This window comes from Trichosurus vulpecula, chromosome 1, assembly GCF_011100635.1.
Source record: "Trichosurus vulpecula isolate mTriVul1 chromosome 1, mTriVul1.pri, whole genome shotgun sequence".
Taxonomy (NCBI): domain Eukaryota; kingdom Metazoa; phylum Chordata; class Mammalia; order Diprotodontia; family Phalangeridae; genus Trichosurus; species Trichosurus vulpecula.
In genome coordinates, this window is record NC_050573.1 from 442,128,804 (window position 1) to 442,155,628 (window position 26,825).

The 26,825-nt window shown below is 39.5% G+C and overlaps 1 protein-coding gene across 1 annotated transcript in view; it reads left to right on the forward strand.

The window, feature by feature from the left end:
* Positions 1–26,825, forward strand: part of ANKRD31 (ankyrin repeat domain 31) — a 175,817-nt gene that overhangs the window by 147,806 nt on the left and 1,186 nt on the right. The window contains exon 21 of the mRNA XM_036747141.1: positions 7,075–7,177. Within this exon, the coding sequence (XP_036603036.1) occupies positions 7,075–7,177 (103 nt within the window). The remainder of the gene's footprint in view (positions 1–7,074; positions 7,178–26,825) is intronic.

A 26,825-nucleotide genomic window follows, 5' to 3' on the forward strand; every position in this document is an offset into this window, starting at 1 on the left:
AGTGGGGTCCCCCTCACTTGAGTTTGTTAAGCTAAAGGTAGATGATTAGTTGTTGGATATGTCATAGAAAGGATCCTTTTCTAGGTACGGATTGGACTAAATGGCCTCTGAGGTCCCTTTCAACTCTGCTATTCTGTGATACAGACCCAAGGCCACCTCAGAGTCCTGTTTCTATTTTAGTATACATCCAAGGAAAACTGGAGCCTTCTATATATTCTGCTGCTGCCAAATAATGGGTCTTACCTTCTGGAAGTGTCTTCTCTTGAGTCTAAAGTGAGGCAAACAAAGGCTCCAATTAGTCCTTGAGCATTCCTGGATGGTACATGCCAATCTGTTTCATATCTACCATTCTTCCCTCTGTCTAGACTCTGACCCTGTGGAACTATATCCCAAATAAAATCTGAACAAATATTTTACACAATGTACAAAACCAAAACCCAGATGGATTGTCTTTTTTATATTCAAAGTCAGACAGGGAAGAGAGCCAAGATGATAGACTAGGAAGAAGCAATGGAGCTGAGCTCCTATGCACAAAACTCCTCTAAACAGATCTAGAAGATGCACCAGACTGAATCCTGGTGGGGAAATCCAGAAAAAGTCACAGTGAATCAGTTGTGTAGCCCAGGTCAGCATAGGGAGACAGGGAATTCTGATGATACTGAGAACCAGGTTGGGGTAAGAGCACACCTCAGGGAGCCCTTAAATGCCCAGGGAGAGGCTGTGCACCAAGGCAAAATGAAGTCCCAGGCCCAAAAGGGGCACTCCCAAACCCATACCAGGGCACAGTGACTCAGAGGTATGAACTGGCAGTTTCTTGGGGCCACTACCCAATTCTGGGTCACAAATCTAGGGTAGACTGAGAAACAGATTTGCTCAAGGAGCTGGCATTCCCTGATAGGCCCTGGGCAGTATACCAAGAAAGAGGGAAGTTCAGAGGCCAACAGCAACAGCATCTAGTCTGGCTTGAAAAGTTAGAACCATGGCAGGAATCCCAGACCAAAGGGGAGCCTTCTGAACTTGCAAGACTTCCTAGCTAACTGATATTATCTGAGTCCAGCAGCAGTCTAGCAGCATTCTGTTGCTCTGGGGTGTAGGGTTTGTTCAGGGAGGACTGGTACCTCTGGTGCAATGGCTGCCGAGCCCTTTTCAGGGCTGCTTTCCACCTTTGGTGTTCACCTGTTCCACCTAACTCTCACCTGTGGCTCCAAGAAGCTGTAGGATGCACAGAGGCCATACCCCAGTAAACCATTTCAGCAGATGGTCTAAAGCAGGCTGAGGGTAACTGAGGGGTCTCAAACCTGTTGTTAAGTTAGGGGGGTGTCTACCCCAAACATGTGAAGACTTCCCCTTGGTAGAATGGGCAGATGAGAACAGTTTGTTCCAAGGGCCATGAAGGAGGCTGACGCAGGCGCTTGAATACATAGAACTTGGTTAGACATTGAAGATGCCATGATCATCTACTGCATCTTGAGCCATCACCGGTCATCTTGATTCTGCCCTGCCACTGCTCTCTGAGGAGAGAGTGAAGCTGACGACTTTGTGCAATTCTGCCTCACTCAAATTCAATTTATGCATGAATCAAAAGACATCACCCATACCATTTTACCATTTTGCCCATCTTAGAGTCCTGTGGCAACAGGCAAGTGATGAAGCAGCAGGTGCAGATACATTGGGAGCCATAGCCATAATCTTGTACACAGGCAGCCCAGGCTATAGGATCATTTTCTCACTGGAAGCCTCAGTGGGATTGGGCACCCCCGGGTATCTATGCAGCCTTTTAAGGATCACACTGCTTACCTCCTGCTATAAGGAAGGGGCTAGAAAAGGTGCCCTAAAAATAGTCTGTTTACCCAACCCTGTCCTAATTACCACATCAGGCAGGGAATCCCACTCTGTGATCAAAACACAAAAACAATGTACAAAAACATCTGCAAAGACAATTCCACTCACCATCGGCATGTGGACTGTGTACATAACTTATAGACAATGCAAAATCCAGTAGACCTGAAAGGTGAACAGCTCTTGTTGCAAGAGAACTCAGCTGGTATTGCATGCAAATAGCAGTACTGAGTGAAACAAAGCTGGCAAATGAAGGCCAACTTAATGAAGTTGGACTTGGATATACATTTTTCTGGAGTGGCCACAATGAAGGGGAATGCTGTGAGGCCGGTGTGGGTTTTGCAATCAAAACTAATCTAGTAAACAAGCTTATATACCTGCCAAAAGGAATGAACAACAGGCTCATGACAGTGTGATTGCTACTTGCAGGAAAATGTCATGCCACCATCATCAGTGCCTGTGCTCCCACCATGACAAATCTTGATGAGGTCAAAGAAAAATTTTATGAAGACCTGGACACCCTTATCATCAGCGTGCCAAAAGAGGACAAGCTTATAATTCTGGGTAACTTTAATGCTAGAGTAGGTGCACACTACCAAACTTGGTAGGGAGTCCTAGGGAGAAATGGAGTTGGAAGGAGCAACAGCAATGGTCACTTACTACTGAAGACTTATGCATCTCACGACCTTCTCATCACCAGCTCTGTCTTCTGTTTACCTAAATGCAATAAAACTTTATGGATTCACCTTCTCAGCAAACATTGGCATTTAATAGCAATAATATTTGATTGTAAGGAGAAGAGGTAGACAGGATGTGAGAGTGACTGATGGAGGCAATGTGTATGGAGCAGAATGCTGGATGATCATAAACTTATCCTCTCCAAACTGAATATTCGCATTCAATGAAGGCAGCATCCCCAAGGCAAAATGACTACCAGAAGAAATTAATGTCAACAAACTAGAGCTCTTCTCTGAGAGGGAACAGTTTGTTGCTAACTTGGAGGGAAAGTTGAGCCAACACACAGTTGGCAACAGTGGAGCAGAAAAGGAGTGAGCAGTTTTCAGAGATTTGGTTTATAGCCCTGCATTTGCTCATCTGGATCAGAACACTCATGCACATCAAGACTGGTTTGATGAAAATGATGGGAAATTCATAAGCTGCTGACTGAAAAACAAGAACTCTTCAGGGTTGACCAGCATGATAGTTCATCCATCTCTAAGAAGGCAGCATTTAATTCCATCAAAAATAAAGTACAAGCAAAGCTTAGTGAGACCCAGGAGACTTGGCTCAGTAAGAAGGCAGATGAAGTTCAGTATTATGCTAATAGTAACAATCCAAGGTACTTTTATGATGCCCTGAAGGCTATTTATGGGCCAAAGACCTATGGTGTATCTCAACTACTCAGAGCTGATGGAGCCACATTGATCAGTGACAAGGACATGATCTTAGAGGGATGGGCTGAACTCTTCCACAGTGTTCTCAACAGACCATTATCAATCAATGCTGAGACCATTGACCATGTACCTCAAATTGAAGTCAATCCCTCCCTAGCTGAAGCTCCAACTGAAGAAGAGATTTTGAATGCCATTAGGTACCTTTTGTGTGGCAAAGCACCTAATTCTATTCCAGCTGAGATTTATAAGGTAGGGGGTTCATTGTTCATACAAAAGCTCACTGAAATTTTCCAGGTTTCATGTCAAGAAGATGTTATCCCCCAGGAGTTCAAAGATGTCTCCATTGTCCATCTCTATGAAGGTAAAGGAAATAGATTGTCCTGTGACAATCACGGGGGTGTCTCTCTGTTAGTCACTGCTGACAAGACTCTTGCCAGAGTCCTCCTTAATAGGCTGATCCTTCACCTGGATGATGGTCATCTACCTGAGAGCCAGTGTGGCTTCAGAAAGGGCTGAGGAACAGTCGATATGAGGTTTTCTGTCTGACACCTCCAGGAAAAATGCCAGGAGCAAAACAGAGGTCTATACACAATGTTTGTAGATCTGACCAAGGCTTTCGATACAATCAGTAGTGAGGAATTAGGGAAAATTATGTCAAAATTTGGTTGCCTGGAATTCATCAGCATTGTACGTCAATTTCATGACAGCCTTCTTGCCTGGGTTCTGGATAATGGATAATGCTCCCAGTCGCCAATGGAGTGAAACAAGGCTTGTGTGCTTGCTCCTGTCATTTTTAGCATGATGTTTTCAGCCATGTTGTCAAATGCTTTCAGTGAGGATGAATACGGCATCGACGTCAGCTACCACACTGATGGTAAATTCTTCAACTTGAAAAGGCTACAGGCCAAGACCAAAGTGGAGGGAGTGTTGGTGCATGATTTTCTGTTTGCAGATGACTGTGCACTCAATGCATCCTCTGAAGCTGAGATGCTACAAAGTATGGATCGATTCTCTGCTGCTTGTGCTAATTTTGGCCTAACAATTAACACCAAGAAAACCCAGGTGCTCCATCAGCCACCACCACACCACCCATATGTGGAACCATCGGTTACAGCAAATGGAGAAGTTTTGAATGCTGTGATTAAGTTCACTTACCTTGGTAGTGTACTTTCCAGGGATATACACATGGATAATGAGGTTGATACATGCATTGCCAGAACTATCTCAATGTTTTGGAAGGCTTCAAAGGAAAGTATGGGAGAAAACAGGTATTAGACTGATTACCAGACTGAAGGTCTACAGAGCTGTGGTGCTGACCTCATTGTTGTATGCCTGCGAAACCTGAACAGCCTACCAGTGCCATGCCAGGAAACTGAATCAGTTCCATTTGAATTGTCTTAGGAAGATTCTGAAGATCACCTGGCAGGATGAGGTACCAGACACTGAAGTCCTTTCTCAAACTAAACTTCCAAGCCAATAATAATTTTATAAAGCAAGAAGAAATATGAAAATAAAGTCAAAAGGCTAAAAAAGAAGAAAATGTAAAATATCTCATCTAAAAAATAACTGACCTAGGAAGCAGATAAAGGAGGAAAAAATTAGGAATCTTTGGGCTATCTGAACACCATAACCAAAAAAAAACCCAAAAAGAATAGCCTAGGCATTATATTTCAAGAAATCTCTTGATGTCTTAGAACCAGAGGGCAGAGTACAATAGAATAGAATCCATGAAAAAAACTCCAATATAAAAATTCCAAGAAACATCATCAGAACAGCCAAAATCCAGGGTTTTAGGGTCAAAGAAAAAAAATATGGCAAGTAGTCAGAAAGAAAGAATCCCCCACAATTTAGCAACCACCACATAAAGTAGCAGAAAATTTGGAATATCTTATTCTACAAGGCAAAAAATATTGACTTATCGACAAGAATAACTTTCCCAGAAAAATGGAGGCATAATGCTACATTGGGGAAAATGGACTTTTAAATGAAATAGAGAAAATCCAGACATTCCTGCTGGAAAGGCCAGAGCTGTGTAGAAATTTTGAAATTTAAACACAGTAGTTCTGATGAGAGTGAGGTTGAAGTGTCAGCTGTTTTCCCCAGCCCCCTTGCCTTATCTGTATAAATATCTACTTGTGCTTAATTATGTGAGATAATTTCCCTTAACCCTCTTTCCCCCCTCCAATGTATTCCTCCTCTACTCACTTCCCATTTTTCTCTTAAGATCATCAAGGCATACACAGAGTTGAGTACAGAAATACATCCTATTCATCAGGGAAACAGAAGGAAAAGAAAGGGGAAGGGGGACTGAGGGAAAGGATAGATTAAGGGAGAGATTAGTTCTAAGCAAAACAAATTGAAGGATGTAAAAAATATTTATAACTTTTTTGAAGTGGCAAATAATGGGAATCTGAAGGGGTGCCCATAAATTGGGGAATGGATAAACAAATTGTGGTTGGTGTTGTTTGTCTTTCATTTTGGAAGAGGACCAATGACAATATGGATGATGTCTTGACTTGCATGTGAATTGGATTTAAGTGAGGCAGAGTTGCACAAAGTGGTGAGCCTCACTCTCTCTTCCACAGTTATTGTAGTCCAGTGGCAGGACAAAAGTCAAGACAATTGGCAATGGCCCATGATACAGTGGATGACTTTGGCATCCTCGATGTCTGAACAAGCTCTAAGAGCTCCATAGCACTTGCTTCAGCTACCTTCATGGCTGTTGGAACAAATGGTCTCATCCACTCCTTACACCTGGGGGGAAGTCTTCATATGCTTAGGGTAGACTTCACCCTAACTCACCAATGGGCTTGAGGCCCCTCAAACTGGTTTAGTCCATCTGCCAAGATGGTTTGACTAGGGTGTGGCCACTGTGAATGCTACAGCTTCTAGGAGCCACAGGTGAGAATTGGGTGACTGGTTGGACATCAAAGGTTCATGAGTAGCCCTGAAAAGGGCTTGGTAAGCCTGCGCACCAGAGGTGCTAGTCCTCCCTGAATACCCCATTCTATTGTATTGTAAGAAATGATGAAGGGGATGGTTTCAGAGAAACTTGGGAAGACTTATATAAATTGATACAGAGTGAAGTAAGCAGAACCAGGAGAACAACTTATGCAATGATAGCAATATGGTAAAGGCAAACACCTTTGAAATATTTAAGAACTCTTATCAGTGTAATGACCAACCACGGTTCTAAAAGACTAATGATAAAACATGCTACTACTTCCTGATAGAGAAGTGAGGGACACAGAGTGCAGGAATGAGACAAATAAATGTGCATACATATATACATACATATGTATACACACATAAAAATGTATATATGTGTGTGTGTATTAGGCATAGTTAATGTGGAAATTTGTTTTAATTGATTATACATGTTTGTAATGGGGTTTTGTTTTGTTAGTTCCCAAGGAGAAGGAGGGTTGTAGCAGTAGAAGGATAAGAAAGTGGATTTTGTTGATTTAAAAAAATATATAATTTTTTAAAAATAATTTTTAAAAAAAGTCAGTCAATAAGCATTTACTAAGTTCTTGTTATGTGCCAGGCACTGTGCTAAGTGCTGGGGATACGAAGAAAGGCAAAAGACAGTTTCTGCCCTTGAGGAACTCACAATCTAGTCAAGGATACAACATGCAAACAACTATGTAAAAACAAACTATGTACAAGATAGACAAAAAGTAATCAAGAGAGGGAAGAAAGAATCAACTACATAATTGCTTAAATCATATTGCTCATATGGTACTGTATCCATAGATTATACTATATATGGATTAGTTTATGTAAGAGAGGTCTTTTTTGCTGCATGTGGAATTTATATTTTGTGCTTAAATGTGTATAGGTAACATATCTTGGGAAAGAGCTCTATAAGTACGCTACTGAAGAAGTGCCTATAATTGCAGAACCAAATGTAGTGTTGCAAGAAAACCAGCCCTGTCTGCCAGGTATGTATATACCAACACCTAACTTCCATTTGTATATTAAATATACTAGACACGCTACCAAAGTCCTCAATTTCAACTATAGCCTTTTCTATGAAAACTTGTTACGTTACTCACAGTTTCTTTCCTGGAAAGATTTTTACTGAAATTTCTCTTGGTCATGAACTCCTTTGGCAGTTTGGTGAAGCTTATGGACCCCATCTCAGAATAATTCCAATTAATTTTTTTAAAATTATTGAGCTTTTTTTCCTCCATCCCACTTTCCTCACCCCCAAACTGGGGAAGAGGGCAAAAAACATTGTAACAAATAAGTATTGTCAAGCAAAATAAATTCCTGAATCAGCCATGTCCGAAAGTAGGTTTCTTATTCTGCATTTTGAGTCCATAATCTCTGTCATAAAGTGGGTAAGAGTCTTCATTGTTGGTCCTCTGGAATCATACTGGATCATTGTGTTAATCAGGGTTCTTAAGTTTTATATGTTTTTATGATACTTTTGTTATAGTATAAATTGCTTTCCAGGTCCTGCTCACTTTACTCTGCATCAGTTCTTGGCAGTCTTCTCAGGTTTCTTTGGCAGAGTATCTTCTGGATAGGCTTCATTCCTATGCATCATGGGAATAGACCACAGGGATGATATTTAGTGCTAGATCTGTCTAGGCCACAAGAACTGAGCACCTACTGTTTACTGAGGGAACTCTGCCTGTACCTTTAACTCCCTAATGTTTGAAGTGACTAACCATAGAAACTGATGCCACTGACCCTGAACTAGCACTATGTTCAGTCATCACGAGACCTTGGCAGGTAGTTAGTGGCTTCTTTCTTGAGCTATGGTGGGAAAATTTTCCAGTCCTGTTTTCCTTGTGATTCAAAGTCTAAAGAGAAAAATCCCTTCCTCCCGCTACTCACTCTTCTTTTGTTCCAGGTAAGTGGTACAATGAAAGGAATGCTGGGCCTGGAGTCAGGAAGACCTGAGTTCAACTCCAGCTTTAGACATTTACTAGCTGTGTTATCTTGGACAAGTTACTTAACCTCTGTTTGCCTCAGTTTCCTCAACTATAAAATGGGCATCATAATAGCACATACCTCCAAAGCCCTCTGGGGTATGCACTCTATTGTTAGCAATCTGCTCTTTATCCTGGATCTCTTCACCTCACACCTTTTCTACTTCTGGAAGATGTTCCATCCCTGACAACCCTCTATAGTACTGAATGCTTTTTTTCTCATGCCTCCTGACACATTGGGCCAGAAGGAGGAACAGGCATATTCCTTGCTCCTCACTGCTACTTATGGACTCTTCCTTTGCCTCCATCATTCAGAAACTTCTTCATTCCATCAGTCCACATCACCCAGGCCTGTTTCTTTCCTCAGTCATCTACTGGCCCCCAGGTCATTCTCTCTCCTTACCCGAGGAATGGGTTATCTGGTTCATAACATCCCTCTTGACCTCAGCCCCTGCTTACATACTTGCTTCATTGTACATGTTGATGTCCCTTAAAGATCCCAGATGTTCAGCTCCCATGATCTACACTTTTACTCCATTTCAGCTACCCATAAAGATGGTCATATCCTAGAGCTTTCTACCACTCATAATCTACATTATCTTGAACTTTGACTTTCCTTTCTCTGATCTTTCCATCATCTCACTTACCATTATTCTGCTAAGCCTTGTCTTCATCATCACCACTACCCAAAGTCTATTACCTCTACCCCTACTCTCCCTGTCCTCCCTTCAGAGCTTTAACTCTATAGTTGCCCAGTTCAGCTATACGATGTCCCTTACTCTTGAATCTTTTGCCTCTGTCAGTCAGTAAAAATTTATTAAGGCTTACTGTATGCTAGGAACTGTGCTAAGTACTTGGAATACAAAGAAAGGCTAAAACATGTTCCTGACTTCAAAGAGTTTACATTTTAATGGGAAAGAAGTGTAAATAATGATATACAAGCAAGAAGTATAGACAGAATAAATGGAAGGTAATCTCAGAAGGAAGGCACTAGCAGCGGGGTGTTTGGAGAAGGACCTCTTCCTACCACTGCTTGTGCCTTGACAACCTTGAGTTAACCTTATCATATTCCTTCTCCACTCCTATTCACATGTTGTAGAACAATATTGGAAGAGGGCACACAATCATGTCAATTAGTTCTACTACAAAATTATCTCACTTCACAAAGTTGTTGTGAGGATGGAGTGAACTATACATAATACACTTTGAAATACCATGCCAGTTTCAGATTTTATCACTTCTCCCTGGACTTTCTGCTATTGCAGACTCCTAATTGATCTTCCTGCTTTCAGTCTCTTTTCCCCTCTTCAAACCGTGCTCCATATATCTGCCAAATTAATATTCCTAAGGCAAATGCCTTTTGCCACCTTACTCAAAAACCTTCATGTTTCCTATGACCTGGCATTTAAAGGCTCTTATGCTCTAGCCCCAACGTACCTTTGCAGACATTATTTCACATTATTTTCTTTCACGTACTCTATATTCCAGCTAATCTTGTCAACTGAAATTTGTATTCCATCTCTTGCTTCGATGCCCTTGGACAGGCTGACCCCTACGCCTGGAGTACCCTCTTTCTTCAACGCTGCCCCTTAGAATATTTAGCTTTCTTCAATACTTAGCTCACGTATCACCTCCCCAGGAATGCCTTCCTTGATGCCCCCAGTTGTTAGTGCTTTCTCCTACCTCAGATTATTTTATATCTGCTTATCTCTTTAAATGTTATATCCCCTCAATGGAATGTAAGATTCTTGTGGGAAGGAACCATTTTGTTATTCATATCCTTGACATGCTTTGTACATAGTAGATGCTTGATAAATTTGTGACAAATTAAAAGCAAAGTACTACTTGTAGAATTTTGGCTCCTAACTTTGCAAGTCTTTGGTATATATCAGATGGAATTAATTAAGTTTTAGAAGCAGAAATTACCATGTTGTAAACCAGTGAGCAGAAAATACCCCCTTGCCAGAATCTTAGTTCATTCTCTAATTCTGGCAGATGTGAACATGAAGGCCACTATGGATTTTTGAAGACCAAAGCTGTGTTACACCACCTTCTCCCCCTCTCATTCCAACAATGACATCCTGCTGGCTCCTCTTTCTTTGTCCAGTGTCTCTGCCATGCAATGATCACAGAGAGCCTGGGAAGGCAGGCAAATGAACTGGGCAGCAAATAATTTATTGGACGATGACTTCTACTTCATCCCCAGAATTCCCTTAATTCCATTGTTTTTCTTCTGACAACCATAGAATTGGAAATTAGCTATATTACCTCTTCTGCTGCCAACATAAGCTGTTTCCTGTCGTGATTATCTTTAAAAAAAAATCCCAATTTTCCCTTTCAGATGTTTCAGGAAATGTTAATGCTAATTCGAGATTTGTGGGGGTGACATTGTGCTAACCAGATTCAGATGCTCTCAGTAACTTTGTCTATGCTGAAGAATTTACAAGTAAGTCCCAGCTGGCATTCTGGAGGCTTTGGGCAGGAGTTCTGCTATAACTCCTTTGATTTAGGTTTTATATTTACTTGATCGCTTTGAGGTGCCTGACAGAAATCCAAGGACTTGGAAAGTTGGACAAATTTTAAACCTTTAATCATGTTGCAGACAGAGAAAGGGGATATGGAAAGCATTTGGAGGTGAGACTTTTGCTCTCTCTATTTTGTATATGAAAATATTGTCAAGTAATATCTGTTATAGAATAAGCAGAGAGGTTTAGTATCAGACCCTTGACTGTGGAGCAAATATAACATCACACATCAGCAAAAAGCTAAAGGGAAAAATGTTTCTATGTGGCCATTAGTTAGTTCACATTAAGATTATCAGCCTTTTCCTTTGACCTAATATAGATGCACTAGCAGGCTAATACAATAACCAAGGAGTGAAGTAATAAGGGCCTACACCAGGGTGGTGGCAGTTTTAGAGAGAAGGGGGTATATACAAGAAAAGGTGGAATCAATAAACCTTGGCAAAAGGTTGGATATCACTTCTACGAACTCTTTCTCTCTCTCTCTCTCTCTCTCTCTCTCTCTCTCTCTCTCTCACACACACACACACACACACACACACACACACACACACACAAAACCTTCCCTTGATATTTAGATTACAAGCAAGAGCCACAGTAACCACATCTGATAGTGTCTAATATACTAAGCAAACATATCTCCCACCACTACGCCAAGAGGACAAAAATCTGATCCCTTATCAATTCTCCTAAGATGGGTCATTACAATTAATCAGAGTTCGACTGTCTTTTACTGTTGTTGTTGTTTACGTTATTGTAGCTTTTGTATATATTGTTTCTCTTGGATCTGCTTACTTTGCTCTGAATCAGTTCAAATAAATCTTTCCACATTTCTCTGAATTCCTTATATTCATTGCTTCTTAGGGTATAAGAATATTCCATCATATTCATATATCATCATTTGCTCAGTAGTTCTCCAGTCAGTCAATACATACTTTATTTCCAGTTTTTTTGCCACCACAGAAAGTGCTACTGTGAATATTTTGATACATATATGACCTTTCTGTGTACATGCTCAACAGTGTTATCTTTGGGTCAAGAAGCATGTACAGTTTAGTTGTACATTTTTAAAAGGTTAGAAAAATTCACAGCCTCACCAACACTGACTTAGGACCTGTCTTCCCATGGCTTCTCCGACATCAACTTGTTCTGTCTTTTATTATCTTTGCCATTGTGAAGGGTGTGATGTGAAATGTCAGAGTTGTCTTAATTTGCACCTAGTTTATCATTAGCAATTAGAGCAATATTTTACATAGTTGTAGATATCCTGCAATTCTTCCAGGGATATGATGACTTCCTTTGAGAGTCATATTCTTGGACCACCTTATCTAATCCATTAAGGAAAGACTATTGGTCATATATTTGTATCAATTCTCTATATATTTTGGTTAGCAGACTTTTATCAAACATTTTTAATGCTAAGATTGTTTTTTCTATTTGGTAATTTCTCTTTATTCTAGATACATTGATTATGTTTCATATTAAAGCTTTCTGATTTTATGTAATCAAACTCATCTGTTTTGTCTTTTACTATCTCTTCTGTCTTGTTTGATTAACAATTTCCTGCCAGGCATAGGTATTAAAAGTGCTTCCTCTTTAATTTTTATGATATGATTGTTTTTACTTAGGTTACATATCCGTTTGGAGCTTATTGTCACATATAGTAAAAACCTAATTTCTGCCTAATTATTTTCCAACTTTCCCAGCAGTTGTTGTTGTTCCTTCAGTAATTTGTGTTCTTGGTCTTATCAAAGTGTGTCCATGCATCTAAGATGTAAAAGAAAACCTCCCCAAACTTATCAAAATGGAGGCCTACTACCTACTCCTAGTGATTCATGTGAGCACAATTAATACTGCCAGAAGAAACTTTAAAAGTATTGCCAACACTTACAAAGTCTTGGGCAAGAAATTATAGAACATAGGGACACAGATCGTGTTTTCTTCAGTGTTACCCATTGAAAGCAAGACATGCAGAAGAGAAAATTTGATTTGAAATGTGAATAGCTGCCAAAAAGGTGGTATCTAAGAATAGGATTTTTAATTCTGAACCATAACTTAAAATATATGGATGACAGACTCCTGGCCAGGGATAAAGTACACCCACAGAGGCTATTAACTCTCTAACTGTAGGTGTCCCTCAGGGTTCTCTCCTAGGTTCTCTTCTCTTCTCCCTCTATGCTATTTCACTTGATAATCTCATCAGTTCCTATGGATTTAATTACCATCTCTATGTTGATGATTCTCAAATATCATGCCCCAGTTTCTCTGTTGACTTCCAGTCTCATATTTCCAAGTGCCTTTCAGACATCTAGGACTGAATGTCCAGCAGACACCTTAAAGTCAGTATGTCCAAAATAGAACTCATTCTCATTCCCCTAAGCCCTCACCTCCTCCTACATTCTCGATTACTGTAAAGGGCAACAGCATCCTCCTAGTCTGTTAGGCTCTCAATCTAGGAGTCCTCTGTGACTCCTCCCTGTCTCTCAGCCCCCATATCCAAGATGTTGCCAAGGCCTGTTGATTGCAACTCTGCACCTCTTCCTTTCTCTTTGCTGACACTGCCATTACTCTGGTACAGGCCTTCATCACCTCACGCCTAGATTATTGTATTAGTCTGCTGGCATATCTGCCTGTCCCAAGTCTCTCTTCACTCTAATACGTCCTCCATTCAGCCACTCAAGTGATTTTCCTAAAGTGCAGGTCTAATCGTGTCACTCCCATGCTCAATAAATTCCAGTGACTCCATATTGCCTCCAGGAGTAAAAACAAAATGCTTCAGAGCCCTTCATAATCTCCAGCCTTTCCAGTCTAGTCTTCGTACACCATACTCTTTGCCACATACTCTTTGATCCAATGACACTGGCCTCCTGGCTGTTCCATGAACAAGACACTCCATCTCTCATTTCTGGGTATTTTTCCTGGCTGTTCCCCAGGTCTTCAATGCTCTCTCTTCTCAACTCTGCCTTCTGACTTCTCTGACTTCCTTTTACTCCCAACTAAAATGCCATCTTTTACTGGAAGCATTTCCCAACCCTTCTTAATTCTACTACCTTCCTTCTGTTATCTTCCTATTTATCCTGTATATAGCCTGCTTTGTTGTATATATTTATTTGCTTATTGTCTCTCCTATTATACTCTAAGTTTCTTGAGGACAGGGATAGTCTTTTGCCTCTTTTTGCACTCCCAATGCTTGGCACAGTGCCTGGCATATAGCAGGCACTTAATAAATGCTTATTGATCGATAAAATTTATTTGCCACGTGTCTTACAAAAGTAACCAAAAGGGCTTTAAACTGAAAAGGATAGGGAAAAGAGAAAACGGTCTATGTATCTCTATCAAGCTAGATAACATAAAGAATAGCTACAGTGAAGGATAAAGAATAGCAGTTCAGATACCCAGAAGTTCACAGGAGGCAAAATTCAAAAAACAAACAACTAGTAAAACTCAAGGCCTCAAATATCTATACACAAATGCCCAGTGTTTAAGGTAACAAAACAGAAGAGCTAGAGGTCTTAACCCTAAGAGGCAAATTTGACCTCAGTGGGCATTGTGGAGACTTGGTGGGATAAAATCCATGACTGAAATGTGTCTTTGGATAGGTATACCTTATTCAAAAAGAACAGGACAAGTAAGCAGGTAGGAGGAGCGTTTTATATTAAGAAGTCATACTCATGTGAAGCAATCCAGAAATCAGAGGGGCAAAGCATAGTATTTGGAGGAAGCTTGGTGGAGGGAGATACAGAAGCAATCTGGCAATCAGATGTTACCACAGATCTCTGAGACAGAAGTTAGAAATAGATGAGGAGTTGGGGAAATAGACTATAAGCCTGGTAGAAGCATGATATAACACTAAGAGGAGATTTCAGCTATCTAGGTATTTGCTACAGTTCTCTATCTGCCAAAAATAGAGCAGCTAATAATTTTTTGACTTGCCTTAGTGATAATTTCATCCTTCAAAAGGTGGAAGAATCAGCAAGGAGAAATTCTATCCTGGGTCTGATTCTATGGAAGACTCAGTTGCTGGGTGGGAAATGAAGGGAACCATGGGAGGAAGTGATCCCTCTATAGTCCATTAAAGAGAGCAATTCTGGGTATAATCTGACATATACTCTAGATTCCAGGAAAGCAGATTTCAAATAATTTAGAGGAAGGATAAGTAGTTTCTCATAGATTGAAATTTCACAGGGTCCAAGAGAGATGTGAAACTCAGAATTAAACTCTGGAGACATAAGGGGATCGCCGCCTTATACAGAATTTATGGTTCTTCAAGGCTGTTTGTATGCATCGTAGTTATAAGTGGGTTAGAGTTACTAACTTTTAGAAATTTCATAATAGTAGCGTGGTAGTTGTAGCAGTAGTAGTGGTAGTAGTAGTGGTAGTAGTAGTAGTGGTAGTAGCAGTAGTGGTAGTAGTGGTAGTAGTAGTAGTGGGGGTGGTAGTAGTAATAGTAGTAGTAGTAGTGGTAATGGTAATGATAATGGTGGTGATAGTAGTAGTACTATTATTACTACTTGCCCGAAAGACCCAGATAGACACGCATACTGTGGCCATGGGCATGATAAGAACCAGAGGCCCGCTATGAAACATTGTATCTTAATATTTTAGTGGCTTTCTGCTAGACATTTTTCCTTCCATGTTTAGTTTGTCGTAGGTCTTTTGCCATAAAAACCTCATCATCTCTACTTTAGTACCAACTCTCTCCAAAATTCTGTCAGCCTTTCAGGATACATCAGAATGTCTACCACAGCCGCTGAATGGGAATATCCTCTTAAGAAAGAACACATTCTGTCTATTTACCTGGGAAGGCATCTTTGTATATTTATGTGCTCTGTCACCATGGTTTCCAGGCGCTCAAACACATTAGCTACAATTTATTTACCTGTGAGGGAAACACACTTCTCTTATATTCATTCCCTTCTAGAACTGTCATTTAATGTACACTAATTATGGCATTTCTTTGATAGGAGCACATCACGTGAACGCATTTGAAAACAGAACAGTCTTTTCCAAGAAAGTCAGAACCATCCTTTTCACAGAGACGGTTCATGACCCAGCAGCTTCCTATTGTAAATCAACACCTTTGAAGACAGACTTTTCTTCACTTAATACTGCAATTTTAGTTTATTTTCCTGCCTAAATTTTTTGTAATGTAGCACACAAATCAGAATATCTTTCTGTTTTATGAGACTGAATACTTCCTAACATCTAAGCATCATAGACTGAAGGAAACGGTGTTCCTACAACACTGATCCCTAGCTGCAGAGTGTGCTATTTAAGCTCTTATTTATTATGCAAGCTGCTCGGGCTATTTTATGTTTTGAATTTTTTTCTTCTAGTCTTGTTAAAATTCCACTGTCCTAATTCATAAAGTACAGAGAACCTTATTTAATAATTTCTTTTTTATATAGATAATCTTACCCAAAATGGCTGTTTGTTATGGTTTACTCAAAAGGAAAACCCCCAAAATATAACCTAAAAGTTTTCTCTATGAAACAGAACAGCTCATTTCCTCTCCAACTTAAAGGACTATCTTTCCGGATGCAAGTTTTCTCAGAGAAGTAGAGTTAGAATTCAAATCTAAATATAAGGTCCGATTCTATTTGACTGGTTCCAATAGAATTTTCACATGTAACCGTACATGTGCTTTTCTAGTGTCTTAGCTTTCTCAGCTTCCTTCAAGTCTAAGCTTAAATCACACCTTCTGGTTCAGGCCTTTCCTAGTCCTGTCCTTTCCATCCTCAGTGACTTCCCTCTGAGATACCTTCCATCTACTTCGCATATATCTTTCATGGTATGCTGGTTATTTACATCTTGTCTTCCCCATTAGAATGTGAGCTTGTTGAGGGCAGGGAATGTTTTTGTCTTTCTTTGTGTCTCCAGTACTTAGCACAACATCTAACACATGGTAAGTACCAGATAAATGCTTGTGACTGACTGACCAGCCCTGTGAAAGAAATCCAGATTATATTTTCATTTTAGTTTTACAGATCAGATATCTTCCAGAAAACCTTTCTACAAAAGGACAGTAAGCTTTCTATTAGAGGAGCCATGGTAGACTATTTTCTTCAATGTGACTTGGGAGGTTGTATTTTGTAACCATCTGTCGAAATAATTGTCAAGCATTTTGCCTTGGATTAGAATTGCATTCCTGACTATAAATGGGTTTGTGTATGCATATACATATGTATGTATTTTCCATTTAGAATGAGCGAGGAAAAGTTCGTTCTGTAATCATAATAAAAATGTAGCCTACCAAAAGTTCTTTGGAACAATTTCAAATCATGTAAATTGAATTAATGTAGTTAATAGATTCATAATATTTCAGGGGTAACATAAAATCATAGATTTAGAGCAGGAAAGGACTTTAGAGTTTATCAAGTCAACCCCACTTCATTTTACAGATGAGAAAATAGAACCCTAGAGAGATTAAGTGATTTACCCCAGATCCTTTAGATAATAAATGGCAGGTCTAGAATTCAAATCCAGGTAATCGTAGAATTACAAAATTAGTGATCTCTCCACTATACCACACTATCACACATTTAAAAGTAACCAAGATTTTCCTTTTAATTTTTGTTACATTAAAACAAGAGGGGAAAAAGAATTATAAGAAATAGAAGACTCATAGATTAGAAGTTAAATTAACCCTGCTGTTGGCATTATTAATTTAGTTGGTCATTTTAAAAAGTGAATGTGAGCAAGAAGATAATTGCATAGTAATATAGAGATGGGGCCTGGACCTATGATTTTATTGGCATAGGGAACTCTTAAATGAGGAAATTGTCTCTACAGATGCAGGTTGGCACCTTTTGTGTAATTTATAGTCTTAGAGCATTGCCTAGAACATTGAAAATTCAATTGGCTCACTCAAGGTCACAAGGCCAATATGTATCAGGGTAATACTTGAACCCAGGTCTTCCCAACTCTTGAGGCCGCCTCTCCTAGTACATTCTTTTGACTAATAATGAATATTGGGCAGTCAGTCTGAGAAGTCCTCTATAGGATAACCAGTTCATGGTGACCCGGTGGCTTCTCCTCTCTGTATTTCAGTCAGCTCCCCTTTGTGTCTGCTTCACTGGCATTTCCCAGGTAGCACATGGCACATAATGGAGCAGCACACCTCCCAGCACACATGCTTTCACTGAGGCTACATTATTTCTGTGTTGTCAAATTGGTTCATTTTCTTAGGACTTAGAAATCATATTGCCAGTGGCCACAAAGGATGCTGCCCCCAGAGGAATGACTGCCTCCTTGATCCAGGCAGAACTAAGTGTACGTATGGAACCGAGAGAAGGTGGTCTCCCTTTGAGCCCTTTACCTAGATCCTGGAAGCCATTGCCCTGTGTCACAAAGTTACCATATAATGTCCTTAGCTGCAAAATTTACAAAGATTTGTTGATGGCTTGTGTTGATCTGGATCTGTAATTTTTAATCAGTTCATGGGGAACTCCTAGTGTAGAGACATCTTGAACTGGTACAGATCAGCAACAGCTCTGAAATTTTAGTCCTAGAGAGTTGCCTGGGCCACTGAGAGCTAAAGTGATGTGCTCCCTAATAGCTAGTACATGTCAGAGGCAGAATATGAATTCATGTTTTCCTGCCTACAATGCTAGTTCTCTACCCTTTACATAACATATGTTTGTGTCTACAAATACATATATAAAGATAGCTTGGCACTACTTCAGGACCATTGGCGACCACTTTTTCCCCGAGAGGAGTTTTTCCTAAACCTCCCACTTCATCTATTTCATTACCACAGGCTTTAAAAAATTAGGTTATTATTATCTCTTTTTTACAGAAAAGGAAACTAAGTCTTAGTGATTTAATCATAGTCACATTGCTAGGAAATATTGGAGGCTAGATTCAAACAAAGGTGTCCTAATCCCAAGCCCAGTGCCCTTTCCACCAGACCCACTGCTTCTCTGTATAATAAAGATTCTACTTCCTAGAGTTACAGGATTAACAAACGCCTGCCTGCCCACAGTCTTTTCCATTTTGCTCCATCTTCTGAAACACCACATTTTTGGTCTGTCTGGTCTATTTTCAACATAACATCAGTTGGAAAAGAAGGCATGTTGCTCCCTTTGGAGCTCCTGCCTACTGTTTTGTACCTTGGTTGGTGATGTTCTCTGTGTGAACAGCATGATAATGATTTATTGTTAGAAACAAAAACAGGACTCCTTAGGTGCTCTTTTAATTTACAAGGGGTCTTGTGTGTCCTCATTTACAGCTGATGAAAATACAACTTTGATGGATTGCTAATACACTCCCCACTCCTTTGATTCTCCTTGGTCCATGATAACTTCTAGCATTGACTCCTACGTTGGAGATGAATAAAGCCTTTGGCCTTTCACATACTGCATATAAAATATCTAAATGGAGCATGTTATTTGGCCACTATGACAAAATCAGAATCACAGAATTTTAGTTTGAAACAGAGGCCTCTTAACCTGTTCTGTGTTGTGGACCCTCTTTGGCAGTGTAGTGAAGCCTATGGACACCTTTTTCAGAATAACATTTTTAAATGCAAAAAATAAAATACATGAGATTACAAAAGAAACCAATTATATTGAAATAAGGCTAGATGGCACAGTAGATAGAGAGCTAGGCCTGCAGTCAGGGAGACCTGAGTTCAAATCCAGCCTCAGACACTTACTAGCTGAGTAACCCTTGTCAAGTCACTTAACCCTGTTTGCCTCAGTTTCCTCATCTGCAACATGAGCTGGAGAAGGAAATGGTAAACCATTCCAGTATCTTTCCCAAGAAAAGCCCAAATGTGGTCACGAAGAGTTGGACATGACTGAAACAACTGAACAACAACAAAGGTTATATCATATTTTTTTTTTGCTTTTTGGCAGGGCAATTGGGGGTAAGTGACTTGCCCAAGGTCACACAGCTAGTAGAAGTGTCAAGTGTCTGAGGCCAGATTTGAACTCAGGTCCTCCTGACTCCAGGGCCAGTGCTCTACTCACTGCGCCACCTAGCTGCCCCAATATCATATTTTTAAAAAACCAAATTCATGGACCCCAAGTTAAAAACCTCTGGTTTAAGGGGACCTCAGCCGCCATCTAGTCCAACCCCATACCGCAAAGAAATCCCCACTATAACATAGCTGACAAGTGGTTATCTGGCTTCTGATTGATGACTTCCAATGAAGGAGAATGCACTATCTCCATAATGGCAGTCCATTCCACTGTGGTACAAGTCTACTTGTCAGAAAGGTTTTCTGAAATTTTCTGAAATTAATGTACTCTGGTTTTGCCTTCTGGAACCAAACAGAACACGCTTAATCTCTCTTCCACATGATGAAGCCAGCTGTCATGTCCCACCTGTGTCTTCTCCAGTCTAAATGTCTCTAGCTCCTTCTATTGATCTTCTTGTCACAGAGATGCAAGTCCCTTCAACATCCTGGCTGAAGGCAGTGTCTTTCTAAAATTGTGGTGCTCTGAACTGAACAAAACACTCCAGAGAAGAGCTAACACTGTTTTATTCCTGCAAACTATGCCTCTCTTTTTTAAAAATAGTATTTTATTTTTTCCAATTACATATAAAGACAATTTTTAACACTCATTTTAAAAAAAATTTTTGAATTCCAAATTTTCTCCCTCCCTCTCTTCCCTACCCCCTTCCTAAAAAGGTAGGATTTTAAGTAGGTTATACATATGCAATCAAGTAAAACATATTTCCATATTAGTCATACTGTGGAAAAAGAAACAGACCAAAAGGAAAAAATAATGAAAAGATAAAGTGAAAATAGTATGATTCGATCTGCATTCAGGCTCCATCAGTTTTTTCTCTGGATATGGATAGCATTTTCCAGTTCCTTTGAAATTGTCTTAGATAATGGAATTACTGAGAAGAACTAAGTTAATTCATAGTTAATCATTGCACAATGTTGCTGTTACTGTGTACTGCTGTGGTTCCGCTCACTCCACTTCGCATCAGTTCATATAAGTTTTTCCAGGTTTTTCTGAAATCTACTTACTTGTCATTTCTTAAGCACAGTAGTATTCTGTTATATTTATATATTACAATTTGTTCAGCCATTACCCAATTGATGGGCATCCCCTCAATTTCCAATTGTTTTCCACCACAAAAAGAGCTGCTATAAATATTTTTGTACATACAGGTCCTTTTCCTTTTTTTATGATCTCTTTGAGATACAGACCTAGTAGTGGTATTACCGGATCAAAGGGCATGCCCTTGGGCATCTTTCTAAATTGCTCTCCAGAATGGTTGGATCAGTTTGCAACTCCACCAACAATGCATTAAACTGTGCCTCTCTTAACACACCTCAAGGTCATAATAGTTATTTTGACTACCACCTCCTATTGCTGATTCATCATGAACCTACAATAATCCATTAAAGCCCCCAGATCTTTTTCAGGCAAAGTGGTCTAACCAGGCCTCCCCCATCCTTTATTTGTGATGTTGGTATTTTTTGCCTTAGTCAAAACTCCCACAAACATTGTAGCTATGTGAATATAAGGAGTACCTAGCTATATCATCTTTCAAGATGAGATGACTCCTATTACAAAGCCGTTAGTTATTTTTACTGTCCTCTAAACAAACCAAAAATAAGTAAAAAGAAGGTTCTGTGAACTACTACAGCATGCCTACACTACAATACTGTAACATCCCAGACTTCTTTGCAAATGCTGACTCCTCCTTGACATTCTAGCTAGTGCTTCATCTTTGCTTAGACTGTCATGGCACTGAATCAAGGATGAGAAGATCAAATGATGTCAAGGATAGGAAAGTGCATAAATGTATATACTATATAAATATAAAAGATATTATTGATGATATTAATAACAACAACAATAATAATAAGTTTTGGTGTCTAAGTTTATATCAGTAAAGTATTTCCCCCATTTTCTACATTCTAAGGGTTTCTCATTCAGTCAACAAGCATTTATTAAAGGGCTGCTTTGTGCTAGGACATGCCTGTATTTGTAAAACTCCATCAGTCAAGCAGTTGTGTAATTGACTGCTAGATTTGTGAATTCAACGGCTACCACAAAATCTAAACACCCAAGATTAGTCAGCATCTAGGAACATAGTTGCCAATGTCTCTTCCATAATATTCTATTATGTATAATATGGCAATAATATCCACTTTGTTTACCGAATGTCTAAAGTACCTTTGGAGCAGCTTCTAAAATAGTTTAATTAATATTCAGTTAAGAAGCAGTCAATTTTTTAGAGGGCAATTTGACACGCCAAAGAAGATTTTATCCTGGGAAGTCTGAAAACAGAATCTTGCTGAGTTCCTGATATTTGTATATGCTAACCAGGGTGGTGCTAGAAGAATTGCTATTGCAGAAGCAAAGTCTGAGGTGCTGGGGCCTTCTGCCATCTGAGCCGGTACACCAGGTGCCTCCTGCTACTAGTTCATCCTTGTTGCTGTTTGGTCATTTTCAGTCCTGTCCACCTCTTCGTGACCCCATTTGGGTTTTCTGGTGAAGATACCAGAGTGGTTTGCCATTTCCTTTTCCAGCTCGTTTTACAGATGAGGAAACTGAGGTAAACATGATCAAATGCGCTTGCCCAGGGTCCCATGGCTAGTAAGTGTCTGAAGCTGGATTTGAACTCAGGAAGAAGAGCTTTCCTGACTCCAGGTCCCAATGGTGCTAAACCCAGTCCTCACCTAGCTGCCCCTGTTATTATCCTTAGGAATCCCCAACTTCATATGAGAATAGCTGCCATCAATCAGCCCCCAACTTTGTTCTTGAGCTCATCATTCCTGGAACTTTGCTTTTAGGCTCATAAACTACTCACTGTGACACTGGATGCAATATTTGCACAATATACCTGTGTTATATTAAGAACAGTTTTTCTCAATGGTAACCCATGACTCCTATAAGAATAGTCAAGATTGTCTTGACAAACAAGGCAGCCTGGAATAATAAGCTTGGAGTCAGAATGGCCTAGATTTGAATCCCAATTTAGATACTTAACTAACTTTGTTACCCTGGGCAAGTCGTTTACTGTCTTAGCCTCATTTTCCTCTTGTGTATGGGATTAATAAAGCCAGAGACACTCATCTCACAGGTTCTTGTGAGAATCAGATGAGATAATATGTGCCAAGCATTTAGCAAACCTTAAAATGCTAGGTAAATGTCAGTTTTTAATCATCATCATTATTATTCATCAATATTACCTGAATTGGATTTATCTTCCACAAAGTCATTTTTAAAAGAAAGTGTTAAGAAGGAAGAAATAAAGCAATTTGAGTGCTTTGAAAAATTCATTTCAATGATCATAGGGTAAGAACTATAAATCAGAGTACTGGAAAGAACATAGGACTCCAAGTCAGAGGAGCTGAGTTCTATCCTCAGTCCTTCTATTTCCCATTTGTGGGATAGGAGTAAGTCGCAGTTTTTCTGGGTCTCAGTTTTATCATCCATAAAATGAAGGAGCTAGACTAGATGATTTCAAATGTCCCTTCCAGCAATATGTCCTGTGATGCTTAATAATGGCCTCCAGTTATATCTTTTGGAGTATTGCCCTTCAAAGGCAATGCTATTAATCTCTTGTCAGGTGGGTATCTTTTATATTGTTTTTCCAATACAGAGGATGGATTCAACAAAGTCACATGTATTCCATTTGGAGTCAGCTAACAGGTATCAGAATAGGTAACAGAACTGTTATCTGTAGAAGGATAAAATGACCCTGATGATATTAGCACCATTCTCTGTCTAGCTGAGCTAACCAGGCACACGAATCCTAGATTACAGATTTCATGCATTCTAGTTTGTAACTTGGGGGATAACTAGATGGTGCAGAACAGACAAGAGGGTTCAGGTAGAGGTGGTATTTGCTTGCCAACAAAACTGATTTAGCCTAGTGTCAAGAAACTAGTTAGAATTTATGTTCAGAAGCCTTGTGCCAACGTTTAAAAACGTTCTGAGAGAAGAAATTTGACTCCTGAAACAGCATCTGGGAAAGATTGTTTGAGAGGCAATCTGTAAGAGAAGGCAGTTTGTGAACTCAAGCTGGTAAGGAGAAACATTTTGTCTAAATGAAGTTACACCTCACTAGCAACTTCCAGCAGCAAGGAGCAAGAAGAAAGGGATAGTTCACATGTTAAAAAAAATGAAAATAAATTGGAAAATTATTCCATGATTGGAGAAAAGTAGTCATATTGATTATACACATTCAGCATAGAGAGATAGTTAGAAAGTGCATTCTTTTGGTTCTTGCTTCTGCCCTGTGGAAGGATCTCTGAAGGAGCTGACACCTACCTTCAGAGAATCATTTCAGCAGGAGACTACCAGGGAAGGCAAGCATTATTGCTTAGGCTAAAGTCCTAGAATTAGCAGCTGGAAAAGGACTGCAAGGGCTTTTGGAGCCTGCTGAAGTCACAGAGCCAGATAGGTGTAATAATAACTTGGAAGAAGAATTACTGGAAGTGGATGAGAAAAAGACGGAAGGACTTCTCTCTCTGAAAGCATAAAATTTATTTAAAAATGATGGATTCATAATAGTTAACAATTAGGAAGATAGCAAACCATAGTTGGTTGAGTTTTTTTAAATTTGCTCCATATATACTAGTCATGATTCCTTATAATAAAAATTTATAGTTTTTAAGATAGGGAAATTTTATTTGATGAGCATTTTATATGTTCATTTTTATTTATGTTAATCATGCCTGTAAGAGCTGTAACTGGTATAAGGCAAACAGTATTTTTGCTCTAGGACACCCACATTTAAGGGGGAGGGCTTCCTCCCTAGGGCCTCTACACTTATTTTCTGGTGGGGTTGCTATCTCCAAAGGAGACCAGACTGTCCTCTGTGCCACCTTAACAATTCCCACTTTCTAGTTCTCCCTCTGCCCCTCCTCCCATCTGTGCCACCCAATCACCACCATTCCGCATTTCTGCTAGTTAAAACCCTGCATGCTTGCAATCTAAACCGAATTCTTAATTTCACTTATCCAAGAAATTTGCTTCCTCTTGGTGGCAGCATGCCCAAATAACCCTCCCAGGTTGAATATATAAACTTAACCATGTAAAATGGCCATGATGATGTCACATCAGGTAAAGTAACACAAGAATTTCTCTGAGGAGGGAGAGAGACAAGTACAAGCCAAAAAAGATTTCCTGCCTTCTAGAATCTTACATTCTAATGTGTCTTCAAACATAAAGGGATGAGGTAAAGGTGAGGGAGAGGTGAACAAGGCAGCTGGAGAGGAGATGGGTAACTCCAGAGTCAAGAATGGATGTCTTGGATGCAGCCTGAAATGGTGGTCCAGGCCAAGGACTCACCAGCCAGAAGAGAGGGCCACATGCCAGAGGCATTACCTGATTGAGACATTACCACACTGGCAAGGAGGCAGAAAAGTCAGAAATTGTTTAAATATAGTCTTTCAGAGCACCCCTCATCTCTGCTGCCCATAGGTAGCATGTTGGCACTCTTCACCTCTCAGCCTCAGTTTCCTTGTCTCTAAAATGAGGGAGGGGTAGGTGAGATAATCTCTTAACAATCTAGTCCCTTATCCATTTAATATTCCATTACTATTGATAGCTGTTGTAAAGTGCCAGTGAATCACATGCAGCTGAATAACATTAGAGACTATTTGAAGCATGAATCATGCCCTAGGCCTGAGGAGTGGTAAAGACATTTGCAGAAGCTGGGTGAATTCAGGCTTCGGAGAGACCCAGGCCCACACCTGCTTTTAGCATCCAGAGTTGGGATGGGCCTATTACTGCACTTGGTAGATAAATTAGCAATTATTAGGTACCGGTGATGTGCCAGGCACTATACCAGGTACTGGACAAAGACAAAAATGAAACAATTCTTACCCTCAAAATGTACATAGATGGACATGCATGTGTGTATGTACATAGTGTACATATATGTTTTGTATATACACATGTGCATATATACATTGTACATACACACATATGCTAGTATGTTGTCTATGTAGTATACTAGTATAGGCCAGTGTGTATATATACACACATATATACATTTATTAATATACTATTATATATCCTAGAGTCATATATATTGTAGTATTCTAGTACACTGTATACATGCCACACACACACACACACATACTAGTATACTGTATATATGAGGCAGTTAGATGGCTCAGTGGATAGAGTCAGGAGGACATGAGTTCAAATGTGGCCTCAAACATTTGCTAGTTACATGACCCTGAACGAGTCACTTAACCTCTGTTAGCCTTAATCCACTGGAGAAGGAACTGGCAAACCACTGCAGTATCTTCACCAAGAAAACCCTATGGACGATGTTAGCATCGTGTGTGTGTGTGTGTGTGTGTGTGTGTATATATATGTATGTATGTATATATGTATGTATGTATATATATGTATGTATATATGTATGTGTATATGTATATATGTATGTATATGTATATATGTATATATACACACATATACATATGTATATATAGACACATGCTAAATACACATTAGTCACATATATCATAGCATACTGTATGCAATAAATATATGTATGTACTTATCCATACTAGTATACTATTTTATGTGTATTATGTGCATAAAATACATATAGTATATACATATACACATAAAATATCTGAATATACTTACACATGTACTAGCATACTTTGTTATGACATAGAGTATATTGCATACTACATATACACACAATACACACATATGTGCGTGTACTAGTATATACAGATGTGTGCATACATATACACACACGCTTTCACACATTTATATGTACATGATGAGTCCCTTGTAATCTCCTTGAGGATAGGGACTGTGCCTGACACACAGTGGGTGCTTAATACACACATGCATACATACACACATATTTAAGCTATAAAACTTAAAACTTCACTGAGACTTTTGAGACATATTGTGTGTGTACTCACATGTATGTATATACGCATATGTGCATGCATATCAGTTTATGCAATATATAAAAATAAATACAAAGATATTTCAGGTGGGGGCTTTAGTAGTTAGGGGGATATACGGAGAGAAGGTGGCATTTGAACTGAATTTTGGCAAATTGCATTAACATTGGCCAGGTGAGTATGTAAATGCATTGTAGCAAATGCAACCTAAAGATTTAGCGGGCCTAATCTCCTGAAACCAATCTGTACAGTTCCAAGAACGGAGGGG